The 26,993-nt window shown below is 44.4% G+C and overlaps 1 protein-coding gene across 1 annotated transcript in view; it reads right to left on the bottom strand.

Moving 5' to 3' along the window:
• Manba (mannosidase beta) overlaps positions 1-26,993 on the bottom strand; it is a 123,116-nt gene that overhangs the window by 89,379 nt on the left and 6,744 nt on the right. The window contains exons 2-5 of the mRNA XM_004662987.2: positions 11,236-11,330; positions 8,920-9,025; positions 8,002-8,172; positions 4,618-4,741 (exon numbers count right to left, since the gene is read on the bottom strand). Coding sequence (XP_004663044.1) covers positions 4,618-4,741; positions 8,002-8,172; positions 8,920-9,025; positions 11,236-11,330 — 496 coding nt within the window. The remainder of the gene's footprint in view (positions 1-4,617; positions 4,742-8,001; positions 8,173-8,919; positions 9,026-11,235; positions 11,331-26,993) is intronic.

Here is a 26,993-nt window from a genome sequence, read left to right as displayed (position 1 = left end):
CCTGCGAAGCCTAAGGACCCTGGTTCAATTCCCCAGGACCCACATAAGGCAGATGCACAAGGGGGCACATGTGTCTGGAGTTTATTTGCAGTGGCTGGGGGCTCTGGCTGGCCCATTCTCTCTCTCTCTCTCTCTCTCTCTCTCTCTCTCTCTCTCTCGAAGAAAGGGAGAGAGAAGGGGGGAAGGAAGGAGGAAAGCATTTTCCAATACATTGAAAAAAATAAAGGTTAAAGGAGTGAGGGAAAGAAAAATGTGTATGACATGAAAGCAAAAGAAGGGCAGGGAGGTGGAGGAGGGGATGAGGAAGAAGATCATCAAAAGCATGAAAATCTCAAAATAAACCCCATTGCTTTGTAGTGTGGTAGAATGTGGGGGGAGGGTGCTGTGCCCGTACGTGTGAAGATGTGGAAGTCAGAGAAGGCTAGTGTCTTCCTTTATAGCTCATTCCCTTCATTTTATTCATAACCTCATATTCGCTGGTGTTACCTACCCAAAACCAGCATGATTTTGGGCCCATCAGTAGGTTGTCATGGATGATAGAAGAAAGAAGAAAGGAAGGAAGGAAAGAAAGAAGAGGAAGAGAGAGGGAGGTAGGGAGGGAGGCAGGAAAAAAAGAGAAAGAATAAAAAGGAAAAAAAGGAAGGAATGACTGAAGGAAAGAAAGAAAGAAGACATCATATAGAATAGGGAGTAGTAGGAAAGAAGAGAAGCGTTTCAGTGAAAGGGGGTGGGAAGGGGAAAGAGGAGTATGGTGAGAGAATATTATGTAACTTTTTAGTGCTCCCTGTTTTTCCTTTATTCCCTTGTATTAACTATTATTTGAGTATGGTTTATTTCTTTCCTATTTCCTCATGAGTGTGTTTTCCTTTCTCTTCAGCATGAAGGATCCCTTCAAGCATTTTCTGAAGAGCTGGCTTAGTGGTAATATATTCCTGGATGCATCATTCAAATAAATTTTTGTGAATCAGTTGTTTTGCTTTGGATTGAGTTGGTCTCATTTTATGAGGTCTCAGCAGGCTGGCCACAAAATTGCTATGTACTCAAGAAGGACTTTGAATTACTGATCCTCTTATCTCCACCTCCCAACTACTGGGATTACAACAGTGAGCCAACATGCCCAGCTTTTATTCTTTTTTGTTGTAGTTGTTTAGTTTTGTCGTGTTTTCTGAGGCAGTCTCATTCTAGCCCAGCCTGGCTCACAGCGATCCTCCTACCTCTGCCTTCTGGGTGCTGGGATTACAGGTGTATACTACCACACCTGGCCTCCTTGATTGGTTGTTTTTTTAGACAAGGTCTCAGTCTGTAGTCCAGGCTGGGCTTGAACTCTTAGTTATCCTCCTGCCTCAGCCTCCCAAGTGCTGGGATTGCAGTCATGCAGCACCACATTTGCACCTGTCACAGTTCGAAGAAAGTTGTCCCAATGCATTAGCATCTCCTAGTACTTAGGATCCTACGAGGTTGTTGTTTTTTTAAAAAAAAAAAAACAAAACTGACTTTTTCCCCTTTAACCTCAGTATTATATTTCATCTTAAATATTAGAATGTGAAAACTGGGACTTGGATAAAGCTTAGTGGTAGAACACTTGCCTAGCATTAAGAGGCCCTGGGTTCAATCCCCAGCACTCAATAAGCAAACAAACTTGAATATATGAAAATCATAGGAAGCTAAAGTTAACGTAAATTCAAACAAATAACCATACTATATCAAAAGTAGTTAGGTGTGGTGGCACAGGCCTTTAATCCCAGCACTTGGGAGGTAGAGGTAGAAGGATCGCTACGAGTTTGAGGCCAGTCTGGGACTACAGAGTGAATCCCAGGTCAGCCTGGGCTAGAGCGAGACCCTACCTCAAAAAAAAAAAAAAAAAAGTGAAGTGCAATAATATGGTCACTTTCCAGCTTTCTAGCCTCAACAGTGAAAAAAAAAGAAAGTATCTTGCAGATAAATTATTTGGCTGAAATGACTCGCTTGGTTTAATAATTTTTGTCCTTAATACATGCATAATTCAGGTTCAACATAGAAATTCTAGAAAGGAAACTAAAGCACACAGTAAAACAGCATGAATGATCCCCACTACAACTATTGAGAGAGGTACTACTGTTCAAGTTAGTTTTAAGCAACCTCATTTCATTACGAAATTTTTTTTATTTTTTGGATTATTTTTTATTTATTTATTTGAGAGTGACAGACAGAGAAAGAGGCAGAGAGAGAGAGAGAATGGGCATGCCAGGGCTTCCAGCCACTGCAGACAAATTCCAGACGCGTGCACCCCCTTGTGCATCTGGCTAACATGGGTCCTGGGGAATCGAGCCTCGAACTGGGGTCCTTAGGCTTCACAGGCAAGCGCTTAACAGCTAAGCCATATCTCCATGCCTTATAATCTCAGCACTCAGGAGACGGAAGCAGTAGGCAGGAGACTGTACAAGTTTACGTAGTGAGTTTGAGGCCAACTTAGACTACCTAAGACCCTTCAAGGCTATCCTGGACTACAGAGTAAAACTCTGTCTCAAAATGGATGGGTTGGGGGCTGGAGAGATAGATGGCTTAGCAGTTAAGCGCTTGCCTATGAAGCCTAAGGACCCTGGTTCAAGGCTCGATTCCCCAGGACCCACGTAAGCCAGATGCACAAGGGGACGCATGCAGCTGGAGTTCATTTGCAGTGGCTCGAGGCCTGGTACGCCCATTCTCTCTTCTCTCCTTCCCCCCCCCCCGTCTCTTTCAAATAAATAAATAATAATAAAATTCTTTTAAAAATGAAGAGGAGGAGAAGGTAGAAGAAACAGATTTGGTTCAACTGAACAACCTAGGGTCACTAGTACCCTAGGGGTAACAGAATTCTTGAACTGACACACCATGCTTTCTTCCTGGTTTCCCTAGCTAGGCTTCCACATAATTGGACTGAAAATTCCAGGCTATCATTTAAGATCACATTTGTCTCTTGCCTTCACTGGTTACCCACCTACCTTCTGGAATCTTCACTGGCCTTCGATTTTCTGAATGACTGACCTCATCCTGAAAGACGATTAGTACAGACTTGCCTGATGTGGTCATTGCTCCCACACACACACCCCAGCACAGCACAGCACACTGGGAACAACGAGACATGCTCCATTTCTTTCCTATGCCAAGCAATGCAGGGCTCAGCAAGGTAAACATTTGACCAGATTCTAGCTGATTCACAATCATCTGTGAGAATTCTGAAGTTTCATTTTCATTTCCTTGGTAGTGACTAGCTCACACTCTTCACTACATTCTGCGTCTTTGCCTTCCAGCTCTTGTTCAGCCTCCCAAGGTGGGTGTCAGGCCTCAGTGGGCGCTGAGTTGTGGAGATCAGTGCAGTGACTCCTCTTCTCTTCCCTTCCCTTCCCTTTTTTTTTTTTGTTTTTTTGTTTTTGTTTTGTTTGTTTTGTTTTCCCAAAGTAGGGTCTTGCTCTAGCTCAGGCTGACCTGGAATTCACTATGTAGTCTCAGGGTGGCCTCGAACTTATGGTGATCCTCCTACCTTTGCCTTCCTAGTGCTGGGATTAAAGGAATGCGCCACCATGCCCGGCCATCTTTATTTCCTTTCCCTTTTCCTCTCTTGTCTTTTTTCCTTTCCTTTAATTTTCTTTTCTATTTTTTTCAAAAACATGCTAAAAGGGTATGTATCCACTAACCTACCTGCTTTACACTATAAGTTTTTATAGTAAATCAATTTGTACCTATTTCATACTGTTTTAAAATGTTTGTGATACATTATTTTCTTAATATTTATTTATTTATTTGAGAAAGAGAAGAAAGAGACGGAATGGGCACACCAGAGCCTCCTGCAGCTGTAAACAAACTCCAGGTGCATGTGCCACTTTATGCATCTGGATTTACCTGGGTACTAAGGAATCAAACTCAGATCATTGGGCTTTGCAAGCAAGTTGAACCATCTCTCCAGAACCCTACATTATTTTTTAAAGTCTCTGAAATAAAATTGTATATTCAAAGCCAGGCGGGGTGGCAAACGCCTTTCATCCCAGCACTCGGGAGGTACAGGTAGGAGGATTGCTGTGAGTTCAAGGCCACCCTGAGACTCCATAGTAAATTCCAGGTCAGCCTAGGCTAGAGTAAGACCCTACCTCGAAAAACAAACAAACAAACAAACAAAAAACTATATATTCAAGCCATACATGGTAGCAAATGTCTTTAATCCCAGCACTCGGGAAGCAGAGGCAGGAGGAGCACATGAGTTCGAGGCCAGCCTGAAACTTCATAGTGAATTCTAGAGCAGCCTGGACTACAGCAAGACCCTACCTTGAAAAAAAATAAAAAGAAAAAGGGTTGGAGAGATGGCTTAGTGGTTAAGCGCTTGCCTGTGAAGCCTAAGGACCCCGGGTCGAGGCTTGATTCCCCAGGACCCACGTTAGCCAGATGCACAAGGCGGCGCACACATCTGGAATTCATCTGCAGTGGCTGGAAGCCCTGGCATGCCCAATGTCTCTCTCTCTGCCTCTTTCTCTGTCTATTGCTGTCAAATAAATAAATAAAAATAAACCAAAAAAAAAAAAAAGAAACTTATATTCAAAGTTTAAGTGCAATTTTTGTAACAAAGTAAAACTAAAATATTACAAGAAATCATAATTCTTTGCTTACCATATAATGGTGCAAATGTGAGGTAATTCAGCTGGCAAATATTATAGGCTTCAATTCTAACATCTTTCCAGATCCCCTGGGTAGGAAAGGAAGGACCGAAGTCCCAACTAAAGGAACACTGCGCCTGTAATTTCAAGAGAAGAAAAAAGATACATTCTGGTTATTTCAAAATGTAAACATTATAAAAGACACTTTTGAGGGACAAATGAAGACACTATGTAATGATGTCTAGATGTCTAGATATGAAAATGTCACAGTAAGACTCATTTCTGAATGCTAAACCAAAAGTAATAGAAAAGAAAAAAATACTTTCTTGTAAGTATTGTATGTGCATGTCTCCATCAATTTTCTAACCACCACATGGCAAGTTTATCTCCGCGTATGGCTTTTACCCAGGGGAATTCATTTCCTCCCAGTCGGGAGGCCAGAAGCCCCAGGCTGAGGTGCCAGCAGGTGCGGTTGCTCAAGGGGCCTCTCTTTTGGCTTGCAGTCGGCTACCTTCCTCAGTGTCCTCACTTGGCCTCTTTCTGTGATCCAGGATCTCTGCTCTGTCTGTCTGTCTGTCTTCCTTCCTCCCTTCATGTCTGTGTGTGTATGTGTCCCTTCTCCCCTTCCCCACCTCTCTTTTTCTAACATCCAAGCTCCTCTTCTTACACAGACACCAGTTATGCAGGATTAGGGCTCATCCTACCTCATTTTAATTCAACCATCTTCTGAAAAACTCTCTCCAGATCCATTCTGAAACGTTAGGGTTATACCTTCAACATGTGAGTTTGGGAAACAGGCCGTAGCCTGTGGGTACATGCGCCCTGCCTGTGCTGTGGCCTCCTCCTGGTACTCATGGCCCTCTGGGCTCCCCTCCCCAACATATGTGCTGGAAATCAAGAACTCCTCCTACCAATGGGATACAGAAGTGATGTCATTTCCAAAATTAGACTACAGAAGACAGAGCCTTCTGTTTGGGGCACTGTCCCATTCTGTGTCCCAAGCCAGCGGCCATGTCCTGGAGGAGCACAGCAGGGAAGCCACTCTGGGGTCTGCCGGTGGCCAGGCATGAACACCGAAACACAGCCGTCCTCGTCAAGGCAGGAGGTGACAGCTTGCTTGTGAGACCCAGAGCCAAGCTGGGTTCCTGACGGACAGAAACTGCAGTAACAAATGCGCTTTTCCACTGAGAAGTACACCAGGACATATGCTTATTACAGTAACTAAATACACATCTATATAACAACACTCAACCTAACAAAACAAAAAGAACATGTAATTCAATTACAAAGAGTTTTACATTCATTCTTCAAAAATATATTACAGGCTGGGGAGATATCTCAATTGTAATAAGTCTGTCTTACAGGAACGAGGACCTGAGTTCAATCCCAAGGCCGCATGTGAAGCAGCCCAGGGCCACGGGAAGTGCTTATCCGCCCGGTGCTGGCGGGAGGACACAGGAGGCTCTCTGGGCTGGCTGTCCTGTCAGGCTAGCCTCATTGGCAACTTTCAAGCTAGCGAGACACCGTCTCTCAAAAGGTGCTGGGTACTTAAGGAACACTATCTGAGTGCTCCAGCTTGCACATGCATATGTACATACATGCATGTATGTTTACACACACACACACAAGTGCTCACATACAAGTACACAAAAATGAATGATTATTACAGAAATGCACACTAGTTAGTTAGTTGGTTGGTTGGATGAGTTTTGTGAGACTAAGTCCCACTAAGTAGCCCACACTGGCCTTTAGCCAGTAATCATCATTCTGAGTCTCCTAAGTACTAGGATTTCAGATGATCACACCCAGCTAATAGTTACTCTTTTTAAATGTTTCCAAAATATCTCTGGGCCAAACCAGTTATTATATTTATCTCTGAGTTAAGTATAATAACAACTAAGAATCAGTAGCCAGACTAAAAGATAAGGATATCATAAACAGATTTAAGAAGCAGCCGCCTCAATGAGTATGAACTCAGAAGGCCTCCTCTCTGCACACGGCACGCACGCAGTCAGCTCCGACCTCACACACCGGAACTCAGAAGTCCTCTCTGCACACCTCTGCACACGGCACGCACGCAGTCAGCTCCGACCTCACACACCGGAATTCAGAAGTCCTCTCTGCACACGGCACGCACGCAGTCAGCTCCGACCTCACACACCGGAACTCAGAAGTCCTCTCTGCACACGGCACGCACGCAGTCAGCTCCGACCTCACACACCGGAATTCAGAAGTCCCCTCTGCACACGGCACGCACGCAGTCAGCTCCGACCTCACACACCGGAACTCAGAAGTCCTCTCTGCACATGGCACGCACGCAGTCAGCTCCGACCTCAGACACTGGCATGGGTGGCCCCAGCAGCCATTCTGTCTAATCCTATTTTTTTCTTTTTTTTTTTTTTGGCTATCTCCCTGAGGGATCCTGACATGTCACTTTTACATTACAAAGTTACAAAGGTTCAAATTCAAAAATAGTAAATAATTCTCTTAAGATAATTTCTAAAGATGAGCAGAAAAGAGTGTAATGGAATAAATGTGATGACAACAAAGCAAAAGGGAGGACTCTGGAGAAAGGAATGGAACTAGCCAAGGGCAGGGAGAAAACACAGAGAGGACAAGGAGAAGGGACTTACTGAGAACAAAATACCTCGCAGAGGTCTGAAAATGTCATAATGAAACTCACTCCTTTGCATGTGAGACTAAAACTTTACTTTAGAAAGTAAATGAATAGAGCCAGCCATGGTGTTTGACTCTCCAGATCCCACGTAAGCCAGATGGACAAGGTCATGCAAGGTCACACATGCTCACAAGATGGCACAGGTGTCTGGAGTTTGATTGCAGTAGCTGGAGGCCCTGGTGCACCAATTCTCTTAATCTCAAAAGTTCCCCCCTCCCCCTCTCTCCCTTCCTCCCTCCCCCCCCCCTCTTTCTCTCTTTCTCTTTTGCATTTAAAAAAGGCAGCATGTTGGGCTTGCCTCAAAAAAATAAAAATAAACAACAAAAAATTCTGGGCATGGTGGCACATGCGTTTAATCTCAGCACTCGGGAGGCAGAGGTAGGATTGCTCTGAGTTTGGGGCCAGCCTGGGCTAGAGTGAGACCCTACCTTGGAATACCCAGAAAGAAAGAAAATTTCAGCTACATATTTTTCTTCTTGTTTTGATTCTACTTAAGTCCCGAAATGTGCCTCTGATAGAAAACCTAGAAAGATGAAGTTTCTCCACAAACATTCAGAGACTTTCTGGATCTTTTTTCAAATCTTCAAGTCCTACATGCAGGATCTAGGCTCCTGGAGATCCCCAACTTTGAAAACACTGGTGGAGTGTTCAAACAAGTATTCACATTCCCCACAAATCAGCTTCTCAAGGCTGAAGTTCCTCCACTGGAAAAAACGTTACCTTTCTGATAAAGTTGACGTGGCACTCCCCCTTCTGCTGGGGCGGGGGGCACTCTGGGGGCACCTGGTAGCCAGCGTGACTCTTGCTCTGCCATGCTGCGTACTGCACCGCAGACTGGAAGCGCACCTCAATGGAGTTCACGTCTTTGACTATGTTGGTAATATCAAAGCTCTGGAGTAAAGAGAAAGAACAAAGAGACTCGTGAGGCAGAAGTAGTCTTGTGTGTAAAATCTTAGGAAGGCAGAAAATATAAGATGCCTAAAATAATTTAATCTAGGGTTAGCCTCATTGGCAGGAAACATCCTTCCAAAATGTAACTTAGTGCTCACTTTAATTAGAGCTAAGCATATTCTCCTATTCAAACACAGACTTCTAGGTTTCTCCTTCTATTTTTACTGACAAAACAATGGTCCCAGAGAGGCAAAAAATATCTTTAGCCCTGGCATGTCTGCTCTGCTATTTGCATGTGGCCTTGAACTGCCAAGGGTTCCTAGACACCTCATGACAACCCGACTCTCTGGAATGCACAGCATGTATTTCTGAGTCATAAGTTATTTTTGCTTTGAAAAGTGCACCCTTGAAATGGCAGGAAAATAGGGTGCAATGTCAATGTAATTGTTTCAAAAGCAAACATTCCTTCGGCAATCATGTATCAACTGTCATTTCCCTGGAAACTCTGAATCGGACGACAGAGACGTGGCTAGCACAGACAGACAGACACTTCCATCTCACACCGTTCCTTGTTAAAGTCCCACAACATCCCACGGGGCTTGTACTGTTTCTAATGTGCCACAAATGTGCTCATAAGAAATACAGTCACTTTTCCCAGCATTTTATAAACCTTGTGGGCCATCACGTAATAAAAAGAATGCAAGCACACACGTGTGCCCTTTCTAAACTGTAGCACTGTGTACTTACATATGAACGGAACATGTTATCTGTTGTCCCAAGGGCAACTTCATTGAACAGGATTTTTGCAACGGTATCAACTCCTTCAAAAATCAAATTTACTTTCTGCCATTGGCTAAGAAAAAGAAAAGACTTTTAAAACCAAAATGTGTGAAACACGTAGCTATCCTCATGTTGCTGAGACAAAACACCTGACCAAAAGGAAAAGGTTTATTTTGGCTCTTACACTCAAGGGGAAGCTTCACGGGGCAGCAGGAAGCACGGCATGAGCAGAGGCTGCACATCCATCTCCTTGTTCCACAGGTGGAAAATAGCAGCAAGAGAATGAGCCTGGCTCCAGCAAGGGGGAGCTGGCTATAACGCCCCTAAATCCACCCCCAATAACAAGCCTCCTCTGCCTAGGCTCCACCTCCCAAATTGCCATCCGCTGGGGAACAGGCATCCAAAATACATGATTTCATGGGTGACATCTGATTCAAACCACCACCAAAAAAATTAACTTACATAAACCTTTGTTATTCAAGAAGTAAAGAAATAAATATTTCACAGAAAATGTATATTTTTAAAGTAGCTTCTCATGTAGCCAGGCTGGCCTCAAACTCACTACGTAGCTGAGGATGAACTTAAACTCCTGATCCTCCAACCTCTACCTTCCAAGCAAAAGAATTTTAGGCATGTGTCACAATGTCCAGTTATTTTTTGCAGTGCTAGAGATCAACCCCTGGGCTTCCTTCATACCAGGCATACACTCCACAAGCTTCGTACATCCTCAGTCTAGAAAATATAGACTCTTAGCTAGCAGTTTTCAATGAAATGTTCCTGGGTATTGGTTTGACACATATATTTCTTTGAATGATCTAGCTTGTTTCTATAATGTAACAAGTAACCACCATAAAATCAAAAGCACAATTCTTAATTTCAAAATAGCTCATTTTTTTCCAGTTACTTCACAAAGTTCTTATGTGAGCCAAGTCAAGTAATACACAAAAGATTTGCCAAAGCTATCACATTTGCTGGCACTAAGAGATGGCAATGACCATTATCTACTATCTGTGAGTGAATGCATGTGTCCAGAACTCTATTAAGCCTCACAGGGAATGCTTTCTGAATTTATGGAATCTGCAGTCTGGTTGGCATTCAAGCTGAGGACACAGCAATCAGAGAGAAACCTTTTGCTCTATTCTTAAGTTTTTGTTGGGCACCTAGAAGAGCTATCAGAATTTATCCCACAAAGACAGACTTCGAGAAGAAAATTAAAACTCAAAGAAGAGATAAAATAAAGTGTGGAAGAGCCAGGCAGAGTGGCACACACCTTTAATCCCAGCACTCGGGAGGCTGAGGAAGGGTGATCGCCATGAGTTGGAAACCAGCCTGAGGCTACAGAGTGAGAGTTCCAAATCAGCCTGGGCTAGAGTGAGACCCTACCTTAAAGAAAGGAAGGAAGGAAGGAGAGGGGAGGGGAGGGGAGGGGAGGGGAGGGGAAGGGAGGGGAAGGGAGGGGAGGAGAGGGGAAGGGAGGGCAAGGGAGGGCAAGGGAGGGGAAGGGAGGGGAAGGGAGAGGAAGAGAGGGGAAGGGAAGGAATTAAACAATGACACATGCTGCAATGTTGATGAGCATAGCTAAAACAATCACACTGAGCAGAAGCCCTGAACAAGGGACCACACGGGGATCAGTGTGTATGCACTTTCTAGATCAGGCAAACCCAGAGAACAGAAAGCAAGCTAGTGGCTGCAGCCTGGTTTTAGAGAGGACATGAGGCACTGGGTTGATTCCTAGTAACATCCAACACATACACACACAGCAACAACAACTTCACAAAAATGCTATAAATAAATATCCTCTCCTGCTTACTGGGGAGGTTAGAGGCACTATCTGACTAAGTCAACTGACTCCATTATAACCACTGGGAAAATGACTCCATAAGACACAATTCCACGAGCAATATGATCAGTGGCACCACCCTCACCGTGAAACAAAACATAAACCATGATTTCATAAACCATGCTTTCATGCTTAATGTGGCCTGACTCTCTGATATGCAACCTAAGCAGAAAAAAAAGAAAAACTCAGGCTTGGAGAGATGGCTTTGCAGTTAAGGCACTTACCTGCGAAGCCTAAGAACTCATGTTTGAATCTCCAGGCTCCACATAACCAGACGCAAAGTGATGCAAGTGTGCAATGTCACACATGTGCACATGTCTGGAGTTTGTTTGCAGAAGCTAAGGCCCTGGTGTGCCCATTCTCTCTCTTTCAAAAAAATTTTTTAATTAAAAGAATTTTTTAAGCTCAGGTAATAATGTAAGTCAGTACAAATATATACATACCTAATATTAAAGGGCACTTTGAACTTCTTGCTGTAGATCCAGTTATCTAAGGAGACCCATCTGTAGTTACGGTCATTGAATCGGTAGTAAGGGTCCTGTTAACACAATATCAAATATTATGGCAGTTAGCTAAATAGGCCAAAGTAAATCAATAAAACAAATTGCTAACAATAGCTACTAGTCACCTAAAAATTAATGCACTCTTGACCATGAAGTATAAACAGCTAAGTTAGATCATTAACACTAAGAATGTGGGTGGGCACAGGGGCTGCAGATTCATCTCAGCAGAGAAACAGCTGCCTAAAATGCATGAGGTTCTGAGTGTGATATCCATCATTGCAAAACGACAAAAAATAAGCGGGGGGAGGGGGGGAATTTCTATAAATATACCTGAAAGTGTTCTAAGATATAAATGATATACTTTCATTATCGAAGAATATGTGTAGAGATTAATACCAGCTTCCCCTTTTAAAACCAGGTGCAAAAAAAGAAAAAGAAAAAGAAAAAGAAATTAAAACCAGACGCAGAACCTTCAGAGTATAGGCAGAAAATGAAAGACAGAAGTGACTGCCTCATGACCCAGTTCTTCACTTGTTGCTGTCACTACCCCCAGGTGGCCGCCAGGGGGAAGCACTTCTCCTCTACTGTTCAAAGGTCAGCAAAACTCACTCCTTGGAGTCCTTTGGCATTTCCAAAGTTATTTTTCACTTGGTTTTCCCGAGCACAGAGAGCACAGAAAGGACCTGTTCAGAGAACACACAGCTCACCTCCAAACTTTAGCCTTCTTATATTATGCTAATCTAGGTCTGCAAACTGTCACCCACAAGCCAAACGCAACTCACTGCCTGATGGTGAGGCCAGCAAGCTGAGAAGGGCTACGTGCTCACACCTGCCATGCCTTTACAAATTTCATGAGGCCTTCGTGCTGCACTTGCAGAAGTGAGTGGACACGACTGCAACCAGATGATCCTCGAAGCATACTGTGAGGACAGTCAAGTCCTGCGCTGAAAACGTCAGCCACCCTTTAGCCCTGGATGACCAGCCTCAGTATTCACCCATCTTGTTCCATGTCAACATCCAGCATCATCCCTAAGTGTTTCTTCCCAGGTCCACTTTCCATCCTTTCGCTTTCTCAGAGGAGTTGCCAGACGGGAGGCAGGCCCTACAGCAGTACTGGAGCGGTATGGTCATCTATGAGCGTAACCAGGGCTTCAGAGAAGGAAGTGGTATTGGCATGGAGGGAGGGCTTCCTCCTCCATTGGAGACAAAGGACAAGGGTTGTTGTCTCATGGACTACACCTCGACAAAGAAAAGCCAGCTTTGTCAAGATTCCAGCTGGATGGTCCTGTTCAGCTGGCAATGGCCGCTGGGCAGTGGTCCAAGGTGCCCAGCCATAAAATGGTACTGCTTGATCCAGTGTGACTGGGGGTAGGAGGGAATGCATCAAGACCAAGATCATTTATCTGCCGTGCTGTGCTCCAGATTAGAAGAAATCTTTGATATGCTACCATGAGGATGGAGGAGGGAAGAGTAATGGATGAGACTTAATAACACTAAATGAATTTTAAGTTCTGATTCATGGTAAGTTTGGTTCTGTTACGTGGTGTGTGCAAGTCCCAGCCAACATGCCTCCTCTCTGATCTTCTCTCATATAGGAGAGCCTCTCCAATGAATAACATGGACACAGGTTTAAAGAGGCACCTAATTATTAGATTGCCCAAGTGTCTCCACTCAGCACTGTTTATAACTCTACACTGTGGACTTGGTCCAATATAGCTAAAAATACCAGTGGCAGCAAAGTGTGCGGACAGCTCAACCACACACTTGTCATACTAAGCTGCAGAGCCCCCTGGCTTCCAGAAGGCAACATGCTGAGCAAGCTTCCTAGATGTATTTTCTCCACATGAACAGAATTTACAGGTTAAAAATGTTCTCTGGATTGAAAAATCAATGCCTACCAAATCAGAGAGCCAGAGCCCCAGAGGCCCCCAACACCTCATCACTGAAGCAGACCAAAAACGAACCCAACATGGCTCAGGGAAATTTTGTGGAAGAGGAGGCGGAAAGAATGTCAGAACCACATGTTGGGTCATGATCTGCAGAGACATTTATCGTACCAATAACTGTGGGCTAACTCCACAATGCACGACCCATATACCTCAACAAGGAGAGGCCAATGGGGAGGGGGTAGGTCACGGATGAGCCTAATGATGGTACCAAAGTGCCTGTACTTGCAGAATAGAAAACTAATTTTTTAAAAAAATGTTCCCTGGATTGAACAAAACCCTCGGTCTATTCTTATTCCAATCACAGGACTTTCTAGATGTTTAGCATAAATTATGAGAGGGGCTAGAGAGATGGCTTAGCTGTTAAGCGCTTGCCTGTGAAGCCTAAGGACCCCAGGTCCCACATTAGCCAGATGCACAAGGGGGTGCACACATCTGGAGTTTGTTTGCAGTGGCTGGAAGCCCCGGCGCGCCCATTCTCTCTCTCTGCCTCTTTTTCTCTTTCTCCCTCCCTCCCTCCCTCCCTCTCTCTCCCTCCCTCCCTCCCTCCCTCCCTCCCTCTCTCTCTCTCTCTCTCTCTCTCTCTCTCTCTCTCTCTCTTTCTGTCTCTGTTGCTCTCAAATAAATAAATATTTTTTAAAAAAGTAAGTGACTTAAAAAAATTATGAGAGGCCATGCTAAGTGTCACTTAAACAAACTGTAGTGATGCAGGTAGATCCACAAACAGACCAGTTTTTCCTGAAAATAGGAGGTTCTAGTCTACCTGTGATGAGTGTAATAAGGGAGTCTGTGATCCTTGATTTAAACTGTCAACTCTATTGGGCTGAGAAACCCCTGTGGCATTAGTGAGGGGTGTCTTCGAGGGAGTCTTCAGGGAAAATAACTTGAGAGGGGACACCACCCTAGACGTGGGCAGCCCCATGCCATGGGCTGGGGCCCAGACTGAGTAGGAAGAGTCGGAGGAGAAAACCAGCGGGCAGCACGGCAGTCCCTGCTCTCTGCTCGGTGAACTTCACCATGCCTTCCCCACCAAGATAGAATGTAACCTGAGCTAAAATAAAACCACCTAAGGTAAGCACCAGCATTTGGGAGGCAGAAGTACAAGGATTGTCCTGAGTTCGAGACCACCCTGAGAATACATAGTGAATTTCATGTCAGCCTAAGCTAGAGAGAGACCCTACCTTGAAAAACAAAACAACAAAAAGAAAACACCTATAAATCCTCTCTGCTTAAACCCTTACAAGAAAAGTAAACTGGAGTTACCCAGTCAGATTTTTGTGGTTGTTGTTGTTGTTTGTTTGGTTTTTTTGTTGTTGTTGTTTTTCAAGGTAGTGTCTCACTTTAGCCCAGGCTGACCTGGAATTGACTATGTAGTCTCAAGGTGGCCTTGAACTCACAGCGATCCTCCTACCTCTGCCTCCCAAGTGCTGGCATTAAAGATGTGCACCACCACTCCCAGCTCTTCCAGAATTGTTTTGTTTTGTTGTTTTCCAGGTAGGGTCTCACTCTAGCCCAGGCTGATCTGGAACTCTCTATGTAGTCTCAGGGTGGCCTTGAACTCACAGCTATCTGTCTGCCTCTGACTCCCAAGTGCTAGGATAAAAGGCATGCACTACCACACCCAGCAGGGTTTTTTTGTTGTTTGTTTGTTTGTTTTTAACTTTTAATGTTTGCTTCTTCCCTTCTTAAAACTCACTGTTCTAGCAGAGTGTGATGGCATGAGTTCAAGGCCAGCCTGAGACTACATTGTGAATTCCAGGTCGGTCTGGGCTAGAATGAGAACCTACCTTGAAAAAAAAAAAAAAAAGCAAAACAGGGCTGGGGAGATAGCGCAGACATAACATAAAAGGTGCTTGCTTGCAAAGCATGCTATCCTAGGTTCAATTTCCCAGTATCCACGTAAAGATAGATGCACAAAATGGCATGTGTGTCTAGAGTTCATTTGTACAAGCAAGAGGCCCTGGAGCACCCATACTCTCTCACTTTCTCCCTCTCTCTTTCTCTCATAAATAAATAAATAAATAAGAATACTTGATATTTTGAACTTTTGTTTGCATTTTTTATGACTGAGAGAAAGGGGAGAAAAGAATTGGCACTCCTGCCACTGCAATCGACCTCTAGACATGGGCACCATCTTGTGTGCATGTGCAACCCTGCACACTTGCACCACCTTGTGCATCTGGCTTACATAGGATCGGGAGCGTAGAACATGAGTCCTTAGGCTTCACAAGCAAGTGACTTAACTGCTAAGCCATCTCCCCAGCCCATGTTTGTTTGCTTTTTTTTACATATACTGCTCTGCCATTGAGGGTGAATTCTCATTCTGTTTTAGAGAATGGAAGTTGCTCTGAATCATCAATCCCAAATCCAATCCCATTCCATTTTTAGCCTGGGCTGGTGCTTTGTAACCACAGAACCTGGGAGGTAAAGATAGGAATATCTGGCACAACTTCAAAGCCTAAAATCCATTTGGCTATATACAGAGTTCAAGGGCAGCCTGACCTACATGAGACCCTGCCACAATGCACAAACACAACATGCTAATTGGGTGTTTTACTGAATTTGTTGTTGTAATTTTGTCTTTTGTGAAGGCAAAGCTGTGTAGACAATGAAAGGACCAGTAGTTACCAAGAGCTGACAAGGACAAGGGATGAATATGTGGCATATGGAGTATTTTAGGCACTGAAACTATTTAGTGTCATCTTGCAATGGTGAATGCATGTCATTCCACATTTCTCCACACCCACTGACTATACAGTCAGAGTAGACCCAAAGGCAAAGTGCAGACTTGAGGAAATACTAATAGTCGGTCCTTTACTGTTTATAACAAACATACCACTGTGGGGGCAGATGGTGAAGGGGAGTGGGCCTATATGGATTAGGAGGTGCATGGGAACTTTATTAATAGTCCAGCTTTTCTCTGAAACTACTACTGTGATAAAAAAAAAAAAAGTCTAATTGTCTTTTTTTTTTAATATTTTTTTGTTCATTTTTTATTTATTTATTTGAGAGCAACAGACACAGAGAGAAAGACAGATAGAGGGAGAGAGAGAGAATGGGCGTGCCAGGGCTTCCAGCCTCTGCAAACGAACTCCAGACGCGTGCGCCCCCTTGTGCATCTGGCTAACGTGGGACCTGGGGAACCGAGCCTCGAACCGGGGTCCATAGGCTTCATAGGCGAGCGCTTAACTGCTAAGCCATCTCTCCAGCCCTAATTGTCTTTTTTTTAATCAAAGACTTTATTGTAACAGGGGAGAGGGAGGAGGGGGAATATAGGAAGAAGAGAAGGCATGGAAGTTGTGTGCACCAGAGAAGTGCGGGGAAGAGAGAAAAGCAGGGACACTGCACACACCTGAGAAGGAAATCCAGAAAAAGAAACTTGATCTCAATAAAGGAATATATACTCTACACAAAAGTTGCAGAGATTTAGATTTTATTTGTAATAGTTACTCTAAATGTTAATCCTCCAACTTAATTTGGTTACAGATGGATTGGCCCACTTTGAATCATATTAAAACCTGAGTCCAGAGCCAGGGCATGGTGGCGCACACCTTTAATCCCAGCACTTGGGAGGCAGAGGTAGGAGGATTGCCATGAGTTCAAGGCCACCCTGATACTACATAGTGAGTTCCAGGTCAGCCTGAGCTAGAGTGAGGCCCTACCTGAGGCGGGGGGGGGGGGGGGGGGGGGGGCAAAACAAAACCTGAGTATTGTTTAAAGCAAACAGAACAGCCCAGCCCTTATCTTCCCCCAGCCCCTCCCCAAACTCCATGCCACACCTCCCCCGCCCCAGTCCACCCACACACACCCCCAAAATAGAAAGAAAACAGAAAAGAAAGCAAACAGCAGTTCAGAGTTACCTCTCGTGACTAAGGAGCAATGTAAGCTGCTAAACAAACCTATGAGCCCTAAGACTACTATGCAGTCATTGTTGACTACTGCATACCAGCCTTCAGGGGAGACACTTGCATACTCCTATCATCATAATAAACATATGTAGTTCAACAACAAGTTATCTAGGAAGAAACTTAAGGCTACAAATTGTGAAGTTGCTGTCTTAAAGCCCATGACTGAGCAGAAGTGTCTTCACGAAGGAAAGCAACTTACTCCTCCACTATGGTCAGCATTCCTGCAACCACACCACAGGGCCTCATGCCACATACACTGACCCTGCTGTGCCAGCTGATACCTGCAGCAACACTAATAAGAGCCAGAAGTTTACTGCCTGTGACCTACTGAGTAGATACCATTATCATTCCCATTTGCTAATGAAGAGTTCAAGGTGCAAAGTCAAATAGCTACTAGACAGGAGCCAGTGACTCAGACCTAGAAAATCTGGCTCAGCTTCCACACACTTAATCATTACCCACTACCGTGGCCTGTAAGAGACACCATCAATACTGACAGTGTCAGCGCTGCTTTGTGTGCCTAGCTAGTCATTCATAATTGGCCTTTACCACACTTCTTATATAACAACAACCCATGTGAGCTAAGCATGTGCATCTATAATCCTGACTCAAGGAAGGTTAAGGTAGGAGGATTGCTATGACGTCAAGGTCAGCCTGGGCCACAAAGTGAGCTCAAGACTAGCTGAGCTACATAACAAGACACTGTCTCAAAAAGAAAACTAGAGCCAGGCATCGTGGTGCAGGTGGCAGAAGTAGGAGGATCACTGTGAACTCAAGGCCAGTCTGAGACTACAGAGTGAATTCCAGGTCAGCCTGGCCTAGGCACAGACCCTAAATTGAAAGAAAGAAAGAAAGAAAGAAAGAAAGAAAGAAAGAAAGAAAGAAAGAAAGAAAGAAAGAAAGAGAGAGAGAGAGAGAGAGAGAGAGAGAGGGAGGGAGGGAGGGAGGGAGGGAGGGAGGGAGGGAGGGAGGGGGGAGGGAGGGAGGGGGGAGGGAGGGGGAGGGAGGGGGAAGGGTGGGGCAGGGAGGGGGAGGGGAAGGGGAGGGGAGGGGAGGGGAGGAAGGAAGGAAGGAAGGAAGGAAGGAAGGAAATCAGAGACACAGAGAGAGAGACGGGCAGACCCAGCCCCTCCTCGTCTCAATCTCTCGACCATGCCGTGAACAATGCACATTGACACCACGATGTGTTACCAAGGCTCCCAAACAATGAAGCCAATTGAACTGAATTGCAAATTGCAAAACTGGGAGCCAAAATAAACATTTTGTGTTTATAAGCTAATTAGCTCAGGTATTTATTACAGTGAGGAAAAGCTGATGGTGCTGTGGAGGAAGTGGGAAATGGGCTTGAGAGCAGCAAGTAATGCTATGGCACTGGTGATGTGCAGGCTTACAAACTGGATGGTGAGTAGATGGGTTTTCATTTAATTGTTAGAGCTTAAAAATTATTAACATATGCTCATATGTTATTAACATATATTCACATAATTATTATATTAATATAATCATTAACAGAAATACATTAACATAAGGACATGACCTTCCATGTGCCAAGTCCTATAATAAATATAAAAATAAGCAATGTTGCTGTGATGCTAAGCCACCCTACACGGCATGGAGGCTTCAATGTGCTCCATTCAGCAAAAGCTGTACTCTCCAATCTGGTTTCTCAATTGTCAGCTTCGAGCCTTCAAAGAGTGCATAGGTACAGCCCATGCGTCAGTGTTGAGTGCTCACCCATAAATGGGACATCTGTGTCACACCTTTCCAGGAACAGGGAACATTGCAGAATGGGTGGCTGAAGGAAGGTAAGAGTCAGAGGATGGGGTATGTTGTTTGGCTTCTGGATGTAACATGGGCGTTGTATTCATGAACTCACAGCAGCTGTGGTTTCCCTACACGAGGCTGAACAGCCAACAGTCCATCATAGATGGGGAAGGGACTCCTGAGATTCCCCCTCCTCCCAGAGGAGCTACTGGCAGTAGTGATACAACTAGACGTCAAACTATGTGAGGACTGAGGCCAGGAGTACGTCATGAACACGGCCACTGCACTCACGAACTCACAGCAGCTGTGGTCATCTGCATAAGATCGGGCCCATCAACTTCCATCATGGGTGGAAAGGGGTTCATGAGGTCCCACCCCTCCCTGAGTTGCAATTGGCAGTTAATGGTTGCTGGGGTAGGAAGAGACGTTTTCTTCAATGCTGATGTAGCTAGTGATAAGTTACCATACCATGCTCCAGTCAATAACCCCCACCCATGCTCATATAAGCATTTTTCTTCTTGTTTTGGTCTTTTGTTTTCTGTTGTTGTTTTTTCGAGGTAGGGCCTCACTCCAGACAAGGCTGACCTGGAATTCACTATGTAGTCTCAGGGTGGCCTCGAACTCACACCAATCCTCCTACCTCTGCCTCCTGAGTGCTGGAATTAAAGGCATGTGTCACCACACCAGGCAAGCATTGGGTTTTGTTTTTTAGACATGAAGGAGCTGGGGAGATGGCTCATCCATTGAAGGTGCTTGCTCATAAAGCCTGTTGGCTCGGGTTTAATTCCCCAGTACTCACATAAAGCCAGGTGTACAAAGTGACACGTGCATTTGGAGTTCATTTGCAGTTGCAAGAGGCATTGGCACAGCCATATTCATTCTTTCTCGTTCAATCTCTCTCTGTCATTCATACATACATAGATAGATACATAGATAGATACATAGATACATAGATAGATAGATACATAGATAGATAGATACATAGATAGATAGATACATAGATAGATAGATACATAGATAGATAGATACATAGATAGATAGATAGATAATTATAGATAGATGATAAATGGATAGGTGATAGATAAATAGATAGATAGAGAGATAGATAGGTAGATAGATAGATAGATAGATGGATGGATGGATGGATGGATGGATGGACGGACGGACGGACGGACGGACGATAGATAATTAAAATAAAAAACCATGAAGTAGCGTAAAGTGCCATGCAGGCTGCTGGGGAAGAAAAGTCTTCAAGAGTCTTAACCCAACAGTGGACCATGCAAGCTGCATAACCTCTTCGCCAGAGAAGGCATACCCACTGACGGAAGAATGGCATGAGTGTTATGGGAGTGTGGTAGTTGGAATTTATGTTCCCTACTAGACACAGATGTTTTACTAAAGCTGTAACTTGCATTCCAGTAGCCTAGTTGGAAGAAGTGTCACTGTGGGTGGATCCTGGGGTCCAGCCCTATCGTGTTCCTGGGGGTGGATCTGAATTGCAGCCTAAGGTATGCAGAGCGCTTGAGCTCTGCCTGGAGTTCCCAGCTGTTCGGTTCTTACTCACTGTGCTGGTGGCAGTTTCTTTCGGCATGGATTTGGTAAAGGGAGCCAGCTTCTTCCACCATCATGGAACTTCCACTGGATCTGTAAGCCTGAAACGGTTTCTGGTTTGGAGGTTCATCCCAGCAGCATGGAGCTGACGATGACAGGGAGTAACTAAGTACTCTCTGATGAGATTTGAGGCACATTCCACACAAGGAAATATTTAGGCCTGCTACTGAAAACCTGGTCAGAAGCCTATGGATGGGAAGCCGGGTGTGGTGGTGCACACCTTTAATCCCAGCACTTGGGAGGCTGACGTAGGATTGCTGTGAATTTGAGGCCATCCTGATACTACATAATGAATTCCAGGTCAACATGGGTTAGAGTGAGACCCTACCTCAAAAAAACAAACAACAGGGCTGGAGAGATGGCTTAGCAGTTAAGCGCTTGCCTGTGAAGCCTGAGGACCCCGGTTCAAGGCTCGGTTCTCTAGGACCCACGTTAGCCAGATGCACAAGGGGGCGCACACATCTGGAGTTCAGTTTGCAGTGGCTGGAGGCCCTGGCGCGCCCATTCTCTCTCTATATCTGCCTCTTTCTCTCTCTCTCTGTTGCCCTCAAATAAGTAAAAGCAAACAAAAAGGTTAAAAAACAACAACAACAACAAAATTTTTTTTAAACCCCATGGATGGGAAGGTCACAGGCTCTAAGGAGGGAGCTACTACTATTGTTTGGCTAAATGGATATGGTGTACCCATCAATTTGCCCTCTAAATATTTATGTTTATGCCCACAGATTAGTGTTGCTCTCTCACTTTTGATCATAGAAGCTTCTTTTGTAGATGACAATCCATGGTAGTTTGAATGCATGTTCCCCCATAGACTCGTGTGTGTGTGTTTTTAATTCTTATTTTATTTATTTATTTATTTATTTATTCATTTATTTATTTGTGAGAGAAAGACAGAATTGGCATGCCAGGGCCTCTAGTCACTGAAAACAAACTCCAGATACATGTGCCACCCTGTGTATCTGGCTTATGTGGGTCCTGGGAGCTCAAACTGAGATTGTTATGCTTTGCAGGCAAGCCCTTTAACTGCTGAGTCCCAACTCAGGTGTTTTATTAAAACTTGTAACTTGGATTTTCAGCCATCTGGCTGGAAGAGGTGTCACTGGGGGGTGGATCCTGGGGTCCAGATCTAGGGTGTTTCTGGGGAAGACCTGATTTCCAGCCCAAAGGTATGCAGAACAGTCTGAGCTCTGGCAGGGCCCTGTTGCTTGTTATCAGGTTTGTGCTGGTCGCTTTGGGTGTTTGCTGCCTGGTGATGGTTTCTCTCTGCTTGGATGTCTGGAAACAGCTTCTGCTGCCACTGATGGAACTCCTCCCCGCCCCCCACACACCTGGATCTATAAACTTGAAATAAATCCCTTGCTCCCCTAAACTGTGCCTGGTCTGGATGTTCATCCCAGCAACGTGGAGCTGTGTATAACACAGTGACTCCTGAAAAGATTCAAACCTTGTCCAAGTGCTGAGAAGTAACACATGAGTCTTTAGCACTAAATGAGACCTCTCTAGCACATACTGCAAGACTCAGAGCATTGCAAAAAGAGGTGATGGAAAGAATATAAATTCCAAAGGATGGGAAGGAGTGCTTTGGAACACTGAGCTCTGGACACAAAGCAGCCATTGCATTCATGACACCACAGCAGCTGTCATGACCTGCACAAGACCTGAAAAATATTGGGCTCATCAACATGTCATTATAGATGAAGGAAGAAGAAGAAAAAAAAACAATAAAACATGACATCAGAGAAACTAAGTGGAAAGAAGTCCCATGGAAAGGGGTAGGGGACAAAAGAAGGTAACAGGAGGTGTGGTGGTTTGATTCAGGTGTCCCCCATAAACTTAGGTGTTCTGAATGCTAGGTTCCCAGCTGATGGAGATTTGGGAATTAATGCCTCCTGGAGGGAGTGTATTGTTGGGGGTGGGCTTATGGGTGTTATAGTCAGTTTCCCCATGCCAGTGTTTGGCACACTGTCCTGTTCCTATTGTCCACCTTATGTTGGCCAAGGGGTGAGGTCCACCCTCTGCTTATGCCATCGTTTTCCCCTGCCACCGTGGAGCTTCCCCTCAAGCCTGTAAGCCAAAATAAACCTCTTTTTCCCATAAGCTGTTCTTGGTTGGGTGATTTCTACCAGCAATGCAAATATGACTGCAACAGGAAATTATGATCAAAATACATTACATGCATTTACACATTTACAAGTACCACCTTACTCAAATAGTTTTTCCAAATATCTGTGAAGATACAACCTTGGAAATGAGTTGGATGATGAAGTGTTTGCTATTACACAATAATTACACTTTGTCATTAAGTAGTCACCATCTCTTTTTTCTTGATATGCAGGTAGCCCTATAACATGGGGCAGCCATCTGATATGCTAAAGTCACTATTTCCCATTGGATTATTAGATGAAAAAGGCCTTGTGGAATAAACTCAAGCATTCTCAAAGCAGATGAAAGTGAAGACTCAGGACACCAGGGTCAATTGAGGCTAATATCGCATGTAGTTTGTTAAATAAGAATAAATTATTAAATTTGAAAATAATTTACCTTTAAGAAAACATATTGGAGAATGTTCACTGCAATATAAAACATTCACTTTCTTTCTGTTATCTCCCATAGAAGGGAAAAGGGGAGGGAGGGAGCTAAGTAGAAAAGGAAGGAAAGAAGGGAGGGGAAAGGAAGGAAAGAAAGGTGGGAGAGGGCTGGAGAGTTGGCTTAGCGGTTAAGGCACTTGCCTGCAAAGCCAAGGAATCCAGGTTCTATTTCCCAAGACACACCTAAGCCAGATGCATAAGGTGGCACATGCATTTGGAGTTCGTTTGTAGCAGCTGAAGGCCCTGGTATGCCCATTCTCTCCCTTCCTCTCCCTCTCTCTACTCCTCCCTCCCTCCCTCTCTCTCTCTCTCTCTCTCTCTCTCAAATAAATAAAATAAATGTTTTTGGTTTTGTTTTTTTAAAAAAACAGGGGGGTACTGGAGAGATGGCTTGGTGGTTAAGGTGTTTGCCTACAAAGCCAAAGGACCCAAGTTTGATTCCCCAGGACCCACGTAAGCCAGATGCACAAGGGGCACATATGTCTGGAGTTTGTTTGCAGGAGCTAGAGACCCTGACATGCCCATTCTCCCTCTATCTGTCTCTCTTCTCTCTATCTCTCTCTGCTTCCAAATAAAAAAACTATTTTTTAAAAATATTAAAACAATTAAAAAAGAAAGGAGGGAGAAATGGGAAAGGAAGGAGTGGGAAGAGGAAGAAAGGAAGAAGGGAGAAGGAAGAAAGGAAGGGAGAGAATGATAGAGGGAGGAAGGAAAGGAAGACGGGAGAAAGGGGGAAAGGAGAAGGAGGAAAGGAAGGGAGAAAGAAGAAAGAAGGGAAAGAGGGAGGAAGGATAGAGGAAAGAAAGGAAGACCTGAGCACCAGGTCAGAACTTCTGTCTAACTCTAGTAGATAGTACTTTTGGTGGTGGTGGTGTTTCTTTTTTGAGGTAGGGTCTCACTCTAGCCCAGACTGCCCTGAAATTCACTCTGTAGTCTCAGGGTGTCCTTGAAAATAGGACTTTTTTTAAAAAATGCATGATTTGGGGCTGGGAAAATTGCTCAGTGGTTAAAGCATTTACCTGTGAAGCCTAAGGACCCCAGTTCTATTCCCCAGGACCCACATAAGCCAGATGCCCAACAGGGCACATGCATCTGGAGTGTGTTTACAGTGGGTAGAGGCCCTGGCGTGCACATTCTCTCTCTCTATCTGCCTCCCTCTCTCATAAATAAAAAATTAAATAAAATGCATTTCTTATTGCTGAAGACTCCACATGCTTGGGCTGCAAGTTCACTAAGAAATCTTGCTGGAGCTGAGCTGAAAACCTCATCCCTGTACACTAGCTGACAGAAAAGCTACACTGCATGTAGTTCCATGAGAGAGAGAGAGAAGGCGTAAGTGGAGGTAACCAATAGTGGATATACTGCAAGCCTCAAGTTTGGCCAGTCAGGCCAAATGAGCCAATGGGTGCAACAGTAGCATGCCTGTTATGGAGGAAACCAACTGGTCTCTAATTGGGCTGGAGGCCCACTCCACTGGAGGGAATACATGCCTGATATTGAAAACCTATGATGGGGGAAGTCATGAGCCCTAGGGGTGTAAAACCTGCTGGCGTCTGGCTAAATGCACATATTATACTCACCAAACTGCGTGGTAAACACATTTCTTAACATCCGTACCCATATATTAATGCTATTCACACTTTTGGTTAGAGAAGCTTCTCTTTTCAGATGGTGGTGACCTCTGGGATGACTCAAAAGGCACAATGGTGCTGAGATGAAATGACAGAGGAGTGCTCAACACTGAAATATCTCTATCACACCTTCCAAGGTTCAGGGTCCATTGTGGAAGAGGTAGCAGAAAGAATGTAAGAGCCAAAGGAAGGGTAGGATTCCTTACAGTGCACTCTTCCAGACACAAAATGGCCTAGATACCCATGACCTCACAGTGCCTGGAACTACCTACACAAGACTAGTATAATATGATGAAAAGATAATGACATCAAAATAAAAGAGAGATTGACTGTGAGGAGGAGGGGATATGATGGAAAATAGAGTTGTGAATGAGAAAGTGGGGGAGGGCATTACCATGGTTTATTGTCTATAATTATGGAAGTCGTCAATAATAAAAATGCTTAATTTCTGAGTCATGTATGATGGCATAGGACCTGTAATTCCAATTGCTTGGGAGGCTGAGGCAAGAAAAGACAAAGTTCAAGGCCAGCCTGAGCAACTTAAGAAGACCCTATCTCAGAACATAAAATAAAAAAATAGTGGTTTTATATTTCAAAGCACTCTGGTTAGCATGGCATGGTATAGCATCCAGACTATGGAGACAATGTAAACCTAGATTAAACTTTTGTTTCTGTCATCTGGTTGCTATTTGATATTGGACATGTTCTCTAACTTCTGTGGACTTCATAAGTCCATGCTATTTATGAAATCCAGGAAAGGTCTGGGGAAATGGCTCAGTGGTCAAAGGTGCTTGCCAGCAAAGTCTAGGGCACAAGTTCAGGTGCATGAAGTGGTACATGTGTCTGAACTTTATCTGCAATGGTGTCCCTGTGTTTTCTCTCTGATTAAATAAAAAAATAATAATAAAATAAATTTAAAAAAAAACTAAAGACATCCAAAAAAAGACCTCCTTATCTCTAGAGTTGCTATGAGAACTGGACCATCACATGCTACCCCCAGGCACAGCAAAGACAAGTACATCTTCTCCCAGGCAGAGATCTGAGAAGAATATGTGTGGGAAGTGCAACAGCGAAAGCAGCGAAGGGTGCAAACCCCTGTGCTCTGGATGCCAAGCATGGGTCTGTAGGCTGGAGTAGCCATCTATAGGTCTCTCTCCCTCTCCTCACCAACACACACACACACACACAAAACCTCACATGTCCTCTGAAAAAAAATTGACTCTCAACCAAGTCAGCCTTAACAATGACATTGGGTGGGGCTGGGGAGATGGCTCAGTGTGTTGAGTGCAACATGAGGACCTGCATTGAGAGCCCCAGTGCCCATGTGAAGACGTCCAGTGTGGTGCTATGTGAGAGACTGTCTCAAGGAATAATATGCAGAATGATGGAGGAAGATAGCCCATGTCAAACTCTGGCCTATATATGCACCAGCACACTCAGGTACTCATACACATATGAACATACAGACATGCATGCACACGCACCACACACATATATACATGAAGAAAGCAATGTAGGTTTCCTGCAAAAATTATTATGACAGTTCCTTAAAATGTTAAACAGGGATGGAGGTTAAGGCGCTTGTCTGCAAAGCCGAACGACCCAGGTTCTATTCCCTGATTCCCAGTGCCCACATAAATCCAGATGCAATGGCACATGCATCCGTAGTTCATTTGCAGCAACTAGAGGCCCTGGCATGCCTTTTTTTTTTTTTTTAATTTTTATTTGTATTTATTTGAGAGTGACAGAGAGAGAGAGAGAAAGAGGCACATAGAGAGAGAGAGAATGGGCGCGCCAGGGCCTCCAGCCACTGCAAACGAACTCCAGACGTGTGCGCCCCCTTGTGCATCTGGCTAACGTGGGACCTGGGGAGCCGAGCCTCGAACCGGGGTCCTTAGGCTTCACAGGCAAGTGCTTAACCGCTAAGCCGTCTCTCCAGCCCCCTCGCATGCCTTTTCCTCTCCCTCTCTCTCTCCTTCTCCCACTCTCCCCTCCTTGCAAATAAATTTTTGTTTTGTTTTGTTTTGGTTTGGTTTGGTTTGGTTTGGTTTTTTGAGGTAGGGTCTCATTCTGGCTCAGGCTGACCTGGAATTCACTATGTAGTCTCAGGGTGACCTTGAACTCACCACAATCCTCCTACCTCTGCCTCCCAAGTGCTGGGATTAAAGGCGTGAACTACCATGCCCGGCTGCAAATAAATTTTTTTAAAAATATTTTTAAAAATTGAAAACAGAGTAAAAGGCTGGAGAG

Source organism: Jaculus jaculus, chromosome 2 (genome assembly GCF_020740685.1).
Source record: "Jaculus jaculus isolate mJacJac1 chromosome 2, mJacJac1.mat.Y.cur, whole genome shotgun sequence".
In the NCBI taxonomy this organism is placed as follows: domain Eukaryota; kingdom Metazoa; phylum Chordata; class Mammalia; order Rodentia; family Dipodidae; genus Jaculus; species Jaculus jaculus.
This window is presented reverse-complemented; position numbering and strand designations above follow the sequence as displayed.